Source organism: Eubalaena glacialis, chromosome 11, assembly GCF_028564815.1.
Source record: "Eubalaena glacialis isolate mEubGla1 chromosome 11, mEubGla1.1.hap2.+ XY, whole genome shotgun sequence".
Taxonomy (NCBI): domain Eukaryota; kingdom Metazoa; phylum Chordata; class Mammalia; order Artiodactyla; family Balaenidae; genus Eubalaena; species Eubalaena glacialis.
This window is the reverse complement of record NC_083726.1, coordinates 341,957-355,482: the sequence shown is the minus strand read 5'-3', so window position 1 is coordinate 355,482 and position 13,526 is coordinate 341,957. Positions and strand designations below refer to the sequence as shown.

The window sequence follows — 13,526 nt, the reverse complement described above, 5'->3', positions numbered from 1 at the left end:
CTGCCGCACTCACTGCTCACCTGCGGCAGATGGCGTACATGCGGTTGACCGGGGAGATCCGGAAGGGCTCGGATTTCGCGCGGCTCAGGCTGCTGCTCAGCGTGCCCAGCCCCAGGCGCTGGTAGTCCCGGCAGCACGCCCTCTCCACCAGGCTACTCATGGTCATGCGGTCCGAGGGCTTCAGGGCCAAGGAAGGGGTCAGCGTGCTGGGCTCCAGCTCCTCTGACACTGGGGCAGGCCAGGCACACGGGGGTCATTACCCACAGGCTGCCCGGGTCCCTTACCCCTCCACATGAGGGTCTTCACCCAGACCGCCCACGGCTCCCACCCCCCCACCTGAGATCTCGTCCTCCTGGTCCTCAGGGGACGGCTGGCCCCGGTGCTCCCAGCTGGGGGGGTTGTACTTCTTCCGAGTGACGTACTGCCGCCCGATGGTCCTCTTAGCGTTCTTCATGAAGTTCCGGGACAGGGTCCTGGGGGGGCCCGAGGAGTACAGTTGCAGGGTCAGCAGAGGTGAGGAGATGGGCAAGGGGACACACACACAGAGGTTCTGCGAAGGGAAGGTGTTATGGCCTTGGAGCCCAGCTCCCTACCTGAAGGAAGGACCCTTGTCCTTGGTGGCACGGGGCGGCCGGCCGTGTGTGTGGGCAGAACCCAGGGTGAGTGCGAAGGTGCCCCTGATATCTGGCGGATACCGCAGCTTGTGCAGCTGCTTGCGGAAGAGCTCAGCGCTGTCAGACCCCACCTCCTCGTCAAAGACCATCTTCAGCAGCTGTGTCAGACATAAGGCCCTCAGAGGCTGGGAGGCCCACGGGCCTGAGCCCTAGCCACAAAGGTGGACAGGCCTACGGGATGCCCCATGCTGCATCACTGGAACTCGGGTGTTTCTAACAGGATGGACGGGTGAGGGCTCTGTGGCCAGACGGCCCTGAGAAAGGCAGCTAGGTCTACCGTGGGACTGTGAAGGGCCAGGCTCGCCTCTCCATCTGGTGATGGACACGTCCTGAAGGAGCGCCCCAAGGACAGAGGGTTAGCGGAGGGCCTGCTCCCCAGACTGCATGTAGCCGGAGACTCAGGAACCCAGTCTTTGTGTTTCGTCTAATCTGTGTAGGTTTCAGCTGGGCTGGGCTCACGCAGCACGCTCCAGACACGGTCTCTAGGGTTCGGGCCTTGCTAGGGAAACGGGAGAGCCCCAAAGACTGGCACATGGCGCAGGCAGAGGACACCAAGCTAAGGCACAGCGACTTCCCTGTAAACTCAGGAATCACAAAGGGCTCAATGCTGGCTCAACACCCGCTCACGAGAACAAGGCTAGGGCTCAGATGCTGCATCCTGGAGAGGGCCACAACTCAGGGGCCCACAGACCCCACCCAACCCAGCCCACACCCCAGCCGACCTGGAAGGTGCAGGAGCGCAGCTGCAGCCCGTCCGGCAGGTACTGGTCACTGGGGGTCTGGATATTGATGCGCTCCTCCTTGGTCAGCGCAGCCACCGGGAAGGAGCGGACCACCACCTGTTCCCCCACTTATAACAAGCCGGGTGCAGAGTCAGGGGGACGGGAGGGGTCGGGGGTCACAGTCTCAGGGTACCAGAGCTATGGGGTAGACCGGGAGGGTGGGGAGGAAAGACAACAGCCTATCTCCCACAGAGACCCTAAACCCCTGAGAAGGGGAGAGGGAGAGGCAGAAGAAGTCCCACTAGCCCGAAGACCTGGGCCGGGGGAGCGGGGGCAGAGGGGTCCAAAGGCTCACCCAGGGGGTCGGTGGGCATCCCCGTGAAGATGACCCGGTACGTGGTGAGGAAGACGGCGCCCTCCGCCGGGAGCAGTGCGGGGCCGCCCCTGCTGCCCCCGGCACCCCCCTCACGCCCGTCCGGCAGCAGGTAGACACGCAGGCCGTCCAGCACGCACTGCTCACCGGGCAGCAGGCGTGGCCGCAGCAGCTTGGGCTGTTTGGGGACAGGAGCGGCGCCTCAGACATAGCCCAGTCCTGGTGCCCGCCACCCCCGGCCCCTACTCACCTTCTGGATGGGGGGCAGCCTCTTGCTCTCTCTCTGCACGGCCTCCAGGGTCTCGATGTGCATCTGGACGATGTCTGGGGGAGAGCAGCTCTGATGCCCTGGCCTGCGCCCACCCATCCAAGGGGAGTGTTTCCAGGCCCAGACCCCATACCTGGCACCATGACATGCAGCCCCTTGAGGTGGTCGCTGGTGACCCCACTCTCTGTGCAGACCTTGTCCACGAAGCGGTTGATGAAGCGGACCACGGCCCCGGGCACGTCACAGGTCTCTGCGTCCTCGAAGCCGCTCTCTGTGTCATAGCTCTCCGCCACGCTGCCTGCCATGCTGGGCCGGGGAGGGGCACAGTGGGCACAGGCCACCCAACCCAAGGCCTGTACCGCTCAGGTCCCGCCCCCAGGCCACACCCCACCTGTTGGTGACCAGGCTGTTGCTGCCGCTCTCCAGGTCACCCAGCCCTGCGCGCTCCCGGAGCAGCCGGCTCTTGCTGCTGTCCAGGGGCAGGAGCAGGTAGCTCATGCGGTTGGCATAATGGATGGCCTGGCTGAACACGGTGCTCTCCTCCTTCTGCACCAGCTCCTGCTGCTTCTCGCGGCTCAGCGTGGGCCACAGGCGCCTCTGCTCAGAGGCCACGTCCAGGGCAGAGCGCTCGTCCTCCTGTGCGGGTGCCTCCCCAACCTGCCCCAGGGGCCGCGGGTGAGCCAGAGCCAGGCCAGCCCCACCCCACGGGCCCAGGGAGTCCCCACACACCTGGGAGGGGTCTCGGTCCTCGGCAGGCTCCAGGTAGAGGGCCCGGATGTGGGTCTGCACATCCCCGTAGAACATGGCCTCCCAGAACTGCGGCGTGCTCCATACTACGTGCTCCTGCACGCAGCTGTACGCAAACTGCGTCACCCCTGGGCTCAGCTTCTGCAGAAGCCAAGAGGGAGTCAGCGGGTGCAGCCGGGAGGGGGTTGGGGAGACTCTGTCCGCCCCAGCACTCACCCGGCAGAAGGCAGTGACCAGGGGCAGCAGAGCAGCTGCGATGCCGTGCTCATCCAGGGAGGTGCAGTCCTGCGGTAGGGCCGGGGGCGTCGGATCCCGGCCCCGTGCCATTCACACCCCCACCAGCACCGCCGACAGAGCAGCACCTCCCGTCAGTCCCTGAACCGTCTGCACCAGTTCCCCAGGGCTGCTCGGAGGTTGAGGGCAGGAGACCCCTGCACCAGCCTCCAACAAGGATTCTCCCCACGCCACCCTCACCGGCAGACCGGGGTCTCCCCAGTTGTCGGCTCCACCAGAAGATGCACCCTTATGGGTGGGCCGGGGAACCCCTGCCCGGCCCCACCCTGTGGCCACAGCGCCCGCAGGGTGTGAGGCCCGGCCTCACCTGCAGACAGCAGTTCATCATGCGGACCACGAAGTCGAACTGCTGGTGGTCGAGGACCGCCCGGTTCTGCTGCACGTGCAGGTGCAGCTCCTGGGCAAGGCAGCGGCGGGCCGCACGCCCCTTCAGGGCCCTCAGCACAGCTGGAAGCAGCTGCGGACGGGGAAACAAGGGGATGAGGGCACGAGCCTGTGTGGACCCAACCGTGCCCTGAGGCACAGGGAAGGCCTGGCCCAGACGTGGGGGCCAGAGCCCAGGCTCTCGGCACAGAGGAGACCGGAAGCCATCCGGTCAGGTGTGCCCAGACGTGGCGCTTCACTGCCCAAGAGAGAGCAACGCTCTAGTGGAGCCAGCCCCGCCCACACGCAGCTCACGACACTGCCAGCGCTCTGAGCGAGGCCCCACGGCCAGCCAGGGCCCCAGCGCCTGGAACACACGAGCCTCACGCAGAGCCAGCAGCCGGCTCGGCACTGGGCGGGCCACAGAAAGGGCTGCCCTTGTCCTGCTGATACTACCGCACACTGTGAAACAACCAGGAACCCGATAAAGGGCTGGTTTAAGAACTAGGTGCTTCACAGAGAACCACGCGGCTGTGAAACACAAGACAGACTCAAACTGGCTGTCCTGAAAGACCCAAAGTGTCAGTGGACATCACAGAGGGCAGAATGCTAAATGAACACTTTCTGCAAGTAAAAAAAACACACGTGTGAGTCTACACTAGTTTTTGTGAGAGATAAAGAAGAAACTTAACAGTAGAAACTTTTAGAGCATTCTGATGACTAAAAGTTGAAGTAAATTCCTCCCGCTGAGCCTCCCCAGCAGGCTGCACCCAGCTGTTCCGAGGCGGACCTGGCGTCCACCTGCCCTTCTTGCCAGCCCAGCTCCCTCCAGCCTCCTGCAGGAGAATGAGGGCCAGGGCTCCTCTGAGAGCCGCTGCCCTGGCCCAGGCCGCCCCCATCCAGAGCCCACAGCGCTCCCTGTGCCCGGGTTACCCTCACCTTCTTGGCCTCAAGCATCTTCCCCTCGAACACGTAGGAGATGCAGTTCCGGACCACCTCCAGCCGGCGCGCACTGTTGCCGTGGAGCCCGCTGCTCCGCTCCAGTATGGCGGCTGGGGAGCAGAGAACGTGCTTACCTCTGACCTCACGTCCACCCTCGGCCACACTTAGGCTCCCCCTCCCGGTTACGCACTCATGGGGGGCCCTGAGGGCACGGTGGTCCTCTTCTCGGCCTTCACGGCCGGGGGTGCGCCCTGCAACTTGGCTGTGGCCTGATCCACGATCCACTGCACCATGCCCTCGTCTAGCCGAGGGAAGGGCCGGGGCGCCCGCCGCAGGTGGCTGGCCTCCCCTGGCCTCTGCACCTTGTGCATAGCCACGGCAGGGTACGGGTTCTCCTGGGGGGGGGGGGGGACACAGGCAGGATGGGCGAGCAGCCCGGGCCAGGGCAGCACAGTGACCTCACCTGGCCAGCCCGCCCCCTCGTGCCGCCTGCCTTACGTTCTTGTAGAGCTGCTCTGCCAGTTCCTTGACATGACGGAGGACACGCTGGGGGTGGTTCTCATCCGCCCGCATCCGTGCCACCTCGTGGGCCACCAGCTGGGGGAGGAAGCAGGGTCAGGCGGGCTGGCTGGGGCAGGGAGGGGGGTGATGGCGGCTCCTCCCAGGTGGGGTCGGGGTGCACCTCATCAAATAGGTCCGTAGGGCGGTAGGGGACCCCGCGCTCCGACACGAAGCCTGCAAAGGCCATGCCCTCCAACACCTTCATCAGGAAATCATCCTCCACCAGCCCACGCTGGCCCAGGAAGGCTGCCTGCGGTGCACAAAGAGGTCAGCCCCTCGGGCACTCACCTTCTGCCCACCCCCGACCCCGCCTGGTGCCCACCTTATGGAAGCGGATGACAGGCTCCGGGTGGATGCGGACCATGTGCAGACACCAGCGGTAGCCTTGCAGGAGCTGAGCAAAGAGCCGCAGAAAGACGGCGCGCAGCTCCTTATCCTGGGGCATACGTGAGGGCAGGTGAGTGCCAGGCCCTGAGCCTTCCAGGCACCTCGCCCTCCTGACCCTCCAACCTTCCTCCACACAAGCCACAGTGCCTCCTCTAAGACTCGGCGCCGAAGGCCACTCCTGTGCAGGACCCTCCGAGGCTCACACCCACCCCACGCGGCCCTGGCGACCCCCTGGAGGAGCGCTCAGCACCGGGTGGGCCTGGACCCCCAGAGGGGCAGCGACCCCCACCTGCATCTTCAGGGAGGAAGTGGACGTCATAGGTGGAGGGAAGGCAAGATCTGCCAGCTCCAGCTCTGGATCCAGGACCTGTGGAAGCAGCGGGGAGCAGGGTCAGCTGCACACGAGCCCCAGGCTCTGGGTTCCTCTGGCCACCAAGGGACCCCACCCCAGCCTGCCCGAGGCACCAGCGTCCCCAGGGCCCCTGGTCCTGACTCACCATGCTCAGAATACTGTGCGTCTGGCTCTGCAGTGGTTCTGGCAGGGGTGGAATGTGCACACACTCGGGCACAGTCACCGTCCCGCCATCAAGATCAGCAACAATCACATCCAGCTGTGGACCAAAGGGAGCGAGAGGTCAGGGAGCCGCGGGCCGGTCAGCGGGGCCTGGGGTCGGCCCAGCCTGGAGCAGCGAGGCAGACACAAAGCAGGGCCCTCACCAGCTCCTGGGCCTCTGCCTGGAAGGCAGCGTTGACTCCGATGATGAAGGGTGTGGGCGTGCTGAGCACCTCCAGGAGCTGCGCCGGCAGGATGGGCACATAGGTGAAACTGCAACAGGCCAAGGCTCAGTGCGACAGCCCGAGGGCCGGGGCCGAGCGGAGGGACCGCGGGGCAGTGGGCAGCGGTAAGGTAAGCACCTGTATCGGAGAGGGAAGAGCAGCGCCAGGAGTCCCCGGCAGGCGTCCGAGAGCCGCTGGTAGCTCCGGGACAGGAAGAGCACCTTGTGCTCCGTGAGCGCCGCACAGAACAGAGACAGCACGTTGGTGATGCCTGAGGAGGAGGACAGGCTTAGAGGGCGCAGGCGCCCGCCCTGCAGTGAAACCTCGATGTCTGTCCACCGGCCCCGGGAGGGGAGAGGAAGGACTGTGCAGGGGCTGGGGCTGGGGGCACCAGGCTCACCCAGCTGGCGGAAAAGCAGGGCCACGCTGCAGCGGCTGATGGGCAGCGAGTCGGTGAGTGGGGTCTGGATGACCTGCCGGTCCCCAGCCCCCAAAGAGATGGTTCTCTGTGGAGAGAGAGGGACCAGTGCTCAGCTGCTCCACCCAGACCTGGGTCACCCCCAGCTTCACAGCCTCAGGCGGGCCTGGGGGAAGGACAGACCCCGAGGCGGGACTGGCCGGGACGGGCAGCACGGCACAAGGGAAAGGCCACGCCCGGCCTCTGTCGGCCCAAGCAGTGCTGCAGAGAAAACTCCGGGCCTCTGACCTGGGGTGGGGACGGGGCCTGGGTGGGCAGAAGAAACAAAGAATCCATACCACTCCGTCCCCAACAGAGTCCAGCTGCACGGGACAGACAGGCAGAGAGACACAGTTAGACACACCCACACGTGGGGACACAGACGGGGGGTGGACAGATAAGCCAACACTGACACCCAGAGACAGGCACACCCAAGGAGCGAAAGGACAGAGGAACCAAAGGGTGCCAGGCAGAGAGCCAGGTGCGACATGGGACACGAGACAGGCAGGGCCAAGGAAAGGGGACAGGCGGCGGCACCAAGACGCAGGACAGTGTCCGAGGCTGGGGCCGTGCTCTGCCCAGGCTGGACTCCGAATGCCTAGCAGGCCCCACCCCGTGGCCTCAGGCACCAGCGGGGCCTGTGGCTGCAGGTGGACAGCAGCTGCCTCCTGACCCACCTGTGAGCCCCCGGCCAGAGGGATGATGCACGTCAGCAGGTTCCCAACCACGTTCTCCAGGCCCACGTTCAGGCCCTCCACATGGATGGTGTAGATGAGACCCAGGCTGTTCTGCAAGGACCACAGATCGGGGAATGACGGCCCAGCCAGCGGGAGCACCCCGCATGCTGCCCTGTGCCCTGGCTGCCCACCTCACCCTGAACACCTCCACATGGTCCAGTCGAGACACCAGCACCAGCGTCTTTGGCGCAAACAGCTGGCCGGGCGGGCCAGGAGCTGCGGGTGACAGTCCCACTGGGCCTCCCTCACCTGCCTCCTCTTCCCTCTCGGCAGTGTCCTCGGTGCACAGCCCTTCCTGTGGACAGAAGCCCCATGTGCCAGCCTCTCAGGCAGGTCTCCTGAGGCCCGGGGCGGGGGTGGGGGGGGTGGTGGCGGACGGGACACAGGTGACTCAGACAGGACTGGCCCTCTTGAAACTTCAGCCTCTGTGGGGTTGGGTCACCAGGACCAGACACACACAGGGAGACACACACAGGACAGAGGGAGTCGGCCACAGCCAGAGGCTCGGCCCATGCAGGGTTACCTGTGTGGGCTCCACGGGCTCCCAGAAAGTCAAGCACGCACAGTAGTGCCGCTCGGAGTTGATATCGGTGAGGACAGCAACAAAGAAGGTCGGCGGGTTCCTCTCAGGACACAGCTGCCACCCACTGGGCTGGCAAAACTATGGGGAGGAAGGGGATGGGGGTCAGCAGTCAGTTCCCTCTAGCCCCCTGCCTGCGAGGGACTGCACAGCCAGGGCCTGGAGGCCGGGCTCCAGTGCAGCCAGCAGCGCCCTGCTCTGCGATCCATGTGCCTTGCCTCCTGGACCTCAGCCTTCTCCCCCACAGAGGAGAGTAAGAGCCCCCGGCCTCGCTGTGTGGGGCGAGAACCCTGCGACGCAGGGCACGGTCCCCACCATCACGAGGGAGGGACAACAGGACGTGATGTGGGCACCAAGCGCCCGACCAGCCAAGCCTGCACCCCCGCCCCACGTTCTCCAACGCAGCTGATGTCTGCTTGTACCCAGCGGGGTCCTCATGGTGCCTGCCCCCCACCGTCTCAGCACCCCAGCCCTCGGCTCCGGGCCCCGGGGGAGCGCCCGCACTCACCAGCTCGATGCCCTGGGGGAACGGGTTGTCCTCCCAGTCCTTCTCTGGGAAGCGCTGCAGGATCTGGCCCTGGCCTTCCCCACTCCCTGAGGACAGGAGCAGGGGTCAGAGCACCTCCCACCTCCCACACCCGCACCCGGTCAGGAGCCTCGAGGGTCCGAGTGGAAACATCTCACCCATCCTGGCCCTCACGTGGCACCAGACCAGTCCCAGCTCCCAAACCTATGGTTTCCTTAAAGACAGTCCTGTGAGGAGGGGCCGCTAGGCAGCCACAGACCCCAGGACCACCAGAGGGCATGGAGAGAAGCCCCTGCTGTGGGGTCGGGGTCCCTGCAAGCCTCTGGCTGGGCCAGGCACCAAGAGCACAGGAGGCCTGTCACAGATGCAGAAAAGAAACTTATGGTTACCGGTGGGGGGGGGGGGGTGGAAGGGGGTGGGGGGGATAAATTGGGAGATTGGGACTGACATATACACACCACTGTACATAAAACAGATAACTAATAAGGACCTACTGTATAACACAGGGATCTCTACTCAGTACTCTATAATGAACTTAACAGGAAAAGAATCTAAAAAAGAGTGGATATGTGTATACGTATAACTGGTTCACTTTGCTGTACAGCAGAAACTAACACAACATTATAAATCAACTATACCCCAATAGAAAATTTTTTTAAAATGACCTGGAAATTTTAAAAAATAAAGTAAAATAAAATAAACTGTGAGAGCCTCAAAAAAAAAAAAAAAAAAAAAAGGGCACAGGAGCCCCAGCCCAGGGGAGTAGGGGGGGATACTCCCTACTCCCACCCCCACTACCCCCCTCCTGGGTCCCGCCCACTGTGTCAACAGCCCCAGCCAGAACCCACACCCAGCCCGCCACATGCCAGCATGCCCGCCCAACTGCATAGCACCTGCCCCTCCAGCAAGGGGAGAGCTGTTCCCGACTGTTCCACAGCCAGCGCCCGGCTTAGGCACTCGGCCCACAGCCCTGCTCCCTGCCTCCGCCTCACCTGCCAGCCCTGGGCCCACCTGAGAGGTGCAGAGGTCTCACACTTGCCACCTGTGCCGGCGGAAGGACCACCCGTGCCTACAGCCCCAAACTGCTGCTTGTCCCCGCTGCCTCAAGAGGCAGACGCGACAAGCAAAGGTCCCAGAAGACAGCCAGAGAGGGGTGGGGCTGGCAGGAAGGCCAGGAGTGCTCTCCTGAGCCCTGAAGATGGTGGCACACAGGCCTGCTCCCTGCCTGCAAAGGCCACCTTGCACACAGCCACAGACCAGGTCGCCATGTGCAGCCCTGAGGGTCCTCTAGACCAGGGAGAAGGGCATGTCCCTGCACCCCCAGCCTGCTAGCCCCCCATGTGTTCCCCAGAGACCCCCCTCCACTCCCGAAACCACTTGGCCCGCTGAGCCCCCTCCGGTCTGCTTCCCCCACTCCATGCCCAGGGCAGTGCTCCCAGGTCCAGTCCACACTGGCAGGGCTAGCTGGAGGCCCCTGCCTCTTGCCCACCCTTTGTGGAGACAAACCTGGAGGCATGACGAGGGTCAAGTCGGGGAAGCACTCACCCAGGCATCGTGGAGGAAGGACGGGGGTCCCTGTTCTTCCCCCAGCTCCCACCCAGCATGGCAGCAGCTTGAAGCAGGAAAGACAAAAGCTCTCCACCTTCACCTCCCACACTCGACAAGCAGGTCCAGCCCTCCACTCAGACCAGCCTCAACACTGCTGCCCACACCAGCAGAAGAGCAGGGGTGGATAGGGAAGGCCCAGAAAGCCACCGTGTGCAGCCTCTGAGGACCTGTGAGATGCAGTCCCACGTCCAGCCTGTCTGGTCCACCTGTGACCTGAGTGGGCACAGGAGCCTCAGACCGAGCTGGGGGCCTGGGCACAGGCCTGGACCCAAGGGCACTGGCAAACGGACCCCAGCAGCCCAAGAGCACACACTCCCCAGGCCCCCAGAGGCAGAGGAGCTGGGCTGCAATCTTAGGAACCCGCCACCCTCCAGGATCACGGAGGCAAGGCCTAAAAGGTCAGCAGCAGGCAGGCCGCTGCTGGCTGGGGGAGCAGGGGTAGTGAGGGACCGTGACTCCGCCTCACCAAACCTCAGCTTCCTGCTCCCCTCCCCCTCCCACCACTGACACTGAGAGGAGGCGGCAGACAAGACAGGGTGGGGGAGGACAGGTGTCTGCTGGTGCCTCACCTACCTACACACACACACACACACACACACACACCCCGAAGCCCCCAGGGTCCCTCCAGGCCCACTCCCAAGGGCCACCCTCAACAGGCTCAGGCTGGCTCACCCTGAACTGTGGCTCCTCCCCCAGGGCCAACTTGTGTGCAGCCCCAAACCACCATCTGGGCTCAGCCCTGGCTGGCACCCAGGGCTCACCCAGTTCTTGCCACGAGGCAGGAGGAGAAGGAAGGAAGGGGGGTGTGTGCGGATGGGGACAGTAGCCTCTGCCCCATCTCCCTCCCAAAGCCAGTGGGCAGGTGGCCTTCAGGGGGCTGCTCTCCACAGCCTCTCCCCCAGGGAAGTGGGCAGAGTGGCTGGCCACCGGCCACTGCCCACCCTCCCTACCCCATTCATCGTGTGGAACGTCTACTCTACTCCCACGTGCAGGGCTCCACCCTCCAAAGAACTGAGCGCAGGCTTTCCTGGAGGTGTCCGGGCTGCCTACAGAGGCGGGGGGGCGGGGGGGAGAATGGCGCTAGGCTAGGCAGGTGAGCATTCCCCCGCCAGCTCCTCCTCTGGGCCATGATGGTCCCAAACTTGGCCCTCAGGTCTCAGCCCAAAGAGCGTCACCTCCTCTAGCCAGCTCTCTGCACCCTGCCCAAGTCTGGGGCCTGCAGTGGGACCCCAAGAACCTCCCACCCTCTACCACAGCCTTCTGGGATTCCTGGTGCACCTGTTGGCCAGCTGAGCCAGACAGGAGCTCCACGAGCAAGAAGCCACGTCTCCGCGTCCAGCGCTGCACAGCCCCCCACCTAATTAGGGCTTCCTGATCGTAGACAGCCGCGGCACCACCCTCCCCCCACCGTCAGCCCCGCTCGCACCCCACAGGCAAACAGGTTCCTCAGTAGGAAGTCCAGGGCAGCTTCTGGAGCCCCAAGGCACACCAGCGCTCGCCGGCCCTCCCTGGAAGGGTGCACCGTGGATGTGTCCTGACTCCCTCACCCTTCTCTGAGACCCCAGCCCATGCCTCAGCTCTGTGCCAAGGCACAGGGGCCGGGCTGCAATCTGGCTGCTGGCCTGCATCCTGGGGGTGGGGGTAGGGCTCTGCCACATCTCCCAGTGTCCCCCACCCAGTCGAGCTCTTGAGGCCGTGAAGGGGACCTACAGCAGCTGAGTCCCCTGCCCCACCAGAGCTGCCCCACCTTTGGGTAGACAGGAGAGAGGACACCTCCACCCCATGGTGACAGGACTAATCCAACCAGCACAGCCGTGCGTCACAGGGCGGGACTCGGGGGGCCCTAGGAGGAAGGGCACAGAGGTCCCCTGAGACACAGACGGGGACAAGAGCTGTATCCCCACAGCCAGCCCCGGGGCGGGGAACCCAGAGCTCACGTCCGTCATCTGCTGGCAACGCCGTCACCAGTGCCAGGCTCCGACGCCTGGGCCGGCCCAGGCCAGCATGTGCTGTGGGCAGAGGCGAGGGAGGATGGCAGCCTCCTCTGCCCGCCCCTCCCCACACCCAGCACACACGCCCTGAGACCAGCCGGGCCGTAGGAAGGACGGCACCGTCCTGCTGCAAACCCAACCTCCCACCTCAACACGAACCTCAACACACAGGCCGCTCCCAGCTGGCCACAGCACGGGACATGTGCAGAGGGGCTGCAACCTCTCCAACCTCTCCGGTCAGACCCGACTGGCTCTGACCCAAGGACTTGGACCCTCGGGCTCCCAGGGTGGGGCTGGGAGCCAGCCAAGGCCATCCCAAACAGCCCCAACCTGCTCCAGAGAGAGGGCAGGAATATGGGTGGGGAGAGTAGATGGGGCCGAGGAATGTGGCCAGCTCAACATGGTCAGGACCAAAAGAGGCCAGGCCAGGGGTGGAAAGTCTTCTTCTCAGATGTTTGGGGGCGGAACCCCCAGCACCAGGAGGGGTCCAGCCGCTCCTCCCTGGCAGACATGCACTCGGCCATCTGGTCAGATCAAAGACACACCCCGGCACTGGTCACACTGTGTAAAATCAGCTGACCACCATCAGGGCACTCCCTGGCCAGGAACTGGGCAAGGTAGTCTCTCTGGCCCCCATGATGTCCCCAGAGCTGGGCCAGGATGCAATACAGGCTAAACCCATGTCCTTAGTGAAGGAGCTCCCCCAACTCACCAAGGGAGGAGCCTACACCTTCTCAGATGAATGAAAGGGAACCCCCCAACCCCCTCCCTGCCCTCCTGCCTGGAGAGGTCTGCCAGGTAGTAACCATGAAGCCAGGATACTTCCTCAGGTAGGACTCGGGGACTCAGCACCCAGGCCCTGCATCCAGAAGCTCCAGACAGGATGTCCAGATCCAGGCCAAGGACAAGACTTCTACCACTCCTACACCCTCCACTGAACCCAAAAGACCCTATGTCTTGCCCTAGTGTCCTAGGCCTGCCAGCACGCAGGGGTCCCCACCTCCCGCAGAGGTGCCCACTGTCTGTGCCAAGTGGTGTCCACACACTGGCCGCTCAGCACTAACGAGACACCCATCACTTCCTGGAGCCTTCCGTGTGAACAGCTCCACGTGCGCATGTCCACCTTGCGCTCACGGCAGCCTGGGAGGTCTGTGTCACCCACCCTACCCCAGATGAGGAAGGTGAGGTGCAGAGGGCCGAAAGACTGGTCCAAGGTCACAGAGGTTCAAGTGGCAAAGCAGGGACCATTGAGCCTCACGTGGGGTTCCTCTGCTTCAGACTTCCCCACCACCTCGCTCTGCCCTCAGTCCCACAGCCGGGATTCCAGCTCGTGGGCTTGCTCCTCACAGGGATGGACGGGTCATGCCAAGGGAGGCCCTGAGGCTGGGTAGCCAGCCAGCAGCTGACCAGCTCCAATCCCGGAAGACAGTGGTTAGGGGGCTCCATGGCCCCCCAGCCCTACTGAAGGGGACATCTTGAGAGTCACTCCTTCCAGTCACGGGGTGAGCAGGCACTGTGG

General features: G+C 64.2%; 1 protein-coding gene across 5 annotated transcripts in view; it reads right to left on the bottom strand.

The window, feature by feature from the left end:
• Positions 1-13,526, bottom strand: part of SBF1 (SET binding factor 1) — a 28,421-nt gene that overhangs the window by 13,013 nt on the left and 1,882 nt on the right. For 3 of the 5 annotated variants that reach the window (XM_061206018.1, XM_061206020.1, XM_061206022.1), the window contains exons 2-25: positions 8,391-8,476; positions 7,826-7,963; positions 7,439-7,597; positions 7,243-7,353; positions 6,509-6,614; positions 6,247-6,379; positions 6,049-6,157; positions 5,829-5,942; positions 5,621-5,698; positions 5,267-5,380; positions 5,066-5,194; positions 4,882-4,980; positions 4,574-4,778; positions 4,381-4,493; positions 3,386-3,535; positions 3,001-3,069; positions 2,429-2,925; positions 2,171-2,343; positions 2,020-2,093; positions 1,752-1,947; positions 1,397-1,524; positions 594-772; positions 337-473; positions 21-228 (exon numbers count right to left, since the gene is read on the bottom strand). In XM_061206018.1, coding sequence (XP_061062001.1) covers positions 21-228; positions 337-473; positions 594-772; positions 1,397-1,524; positions 1,752-1,947; positions 2,020-2,093; positions 2,171-2,343; positions 2,429-2,925; positions 3,001-3,069; positions 3,386-3,535; positions 4,381-4,493; positions 4,574-4,778; positions 4,882-4,980; positions 5,066-5,194; positions 5,267-5,380; positions 5,621-5,698; positions 5,829-5,942; positions 6,049-6,157; positions 6,247-6,379; positions 6,509-6,614; positions 7,243-7,353; positions 7,439-7,597; positions 7,826-7,963; positions 8,391-8,476 — 3,505 coding nt within the window. The remainder of the gene's footprint in view (positions 1-20; positions 229-336; positions 474-593; positions 773-1,396; positions 1,525-1,751; positions 1,948-2,019; positions 2,094-2,170; positions 2,344-2,428; positions 2,926-3,000; positions 3,070-3,385; positions 3,536-4,380; positions 4,494-4,573; positions 4,779-4,881; positions 4,981-5,065; positions 5,195-5,266; positions 5,381-5,620; positions 5,699-5,828; positions 5,943-6,048; positions 6,158-6,246; positions 6,380-6,508; positions 6,615-7,242; positions 7,354-7,438; positions 7,598-7,825; positions 7,964-8,390; positions 8,477-13,526) is intronic. The other 2 variants (XM_061206019.1, XM_061206021.1) reach the window with 1 other exon arrangement.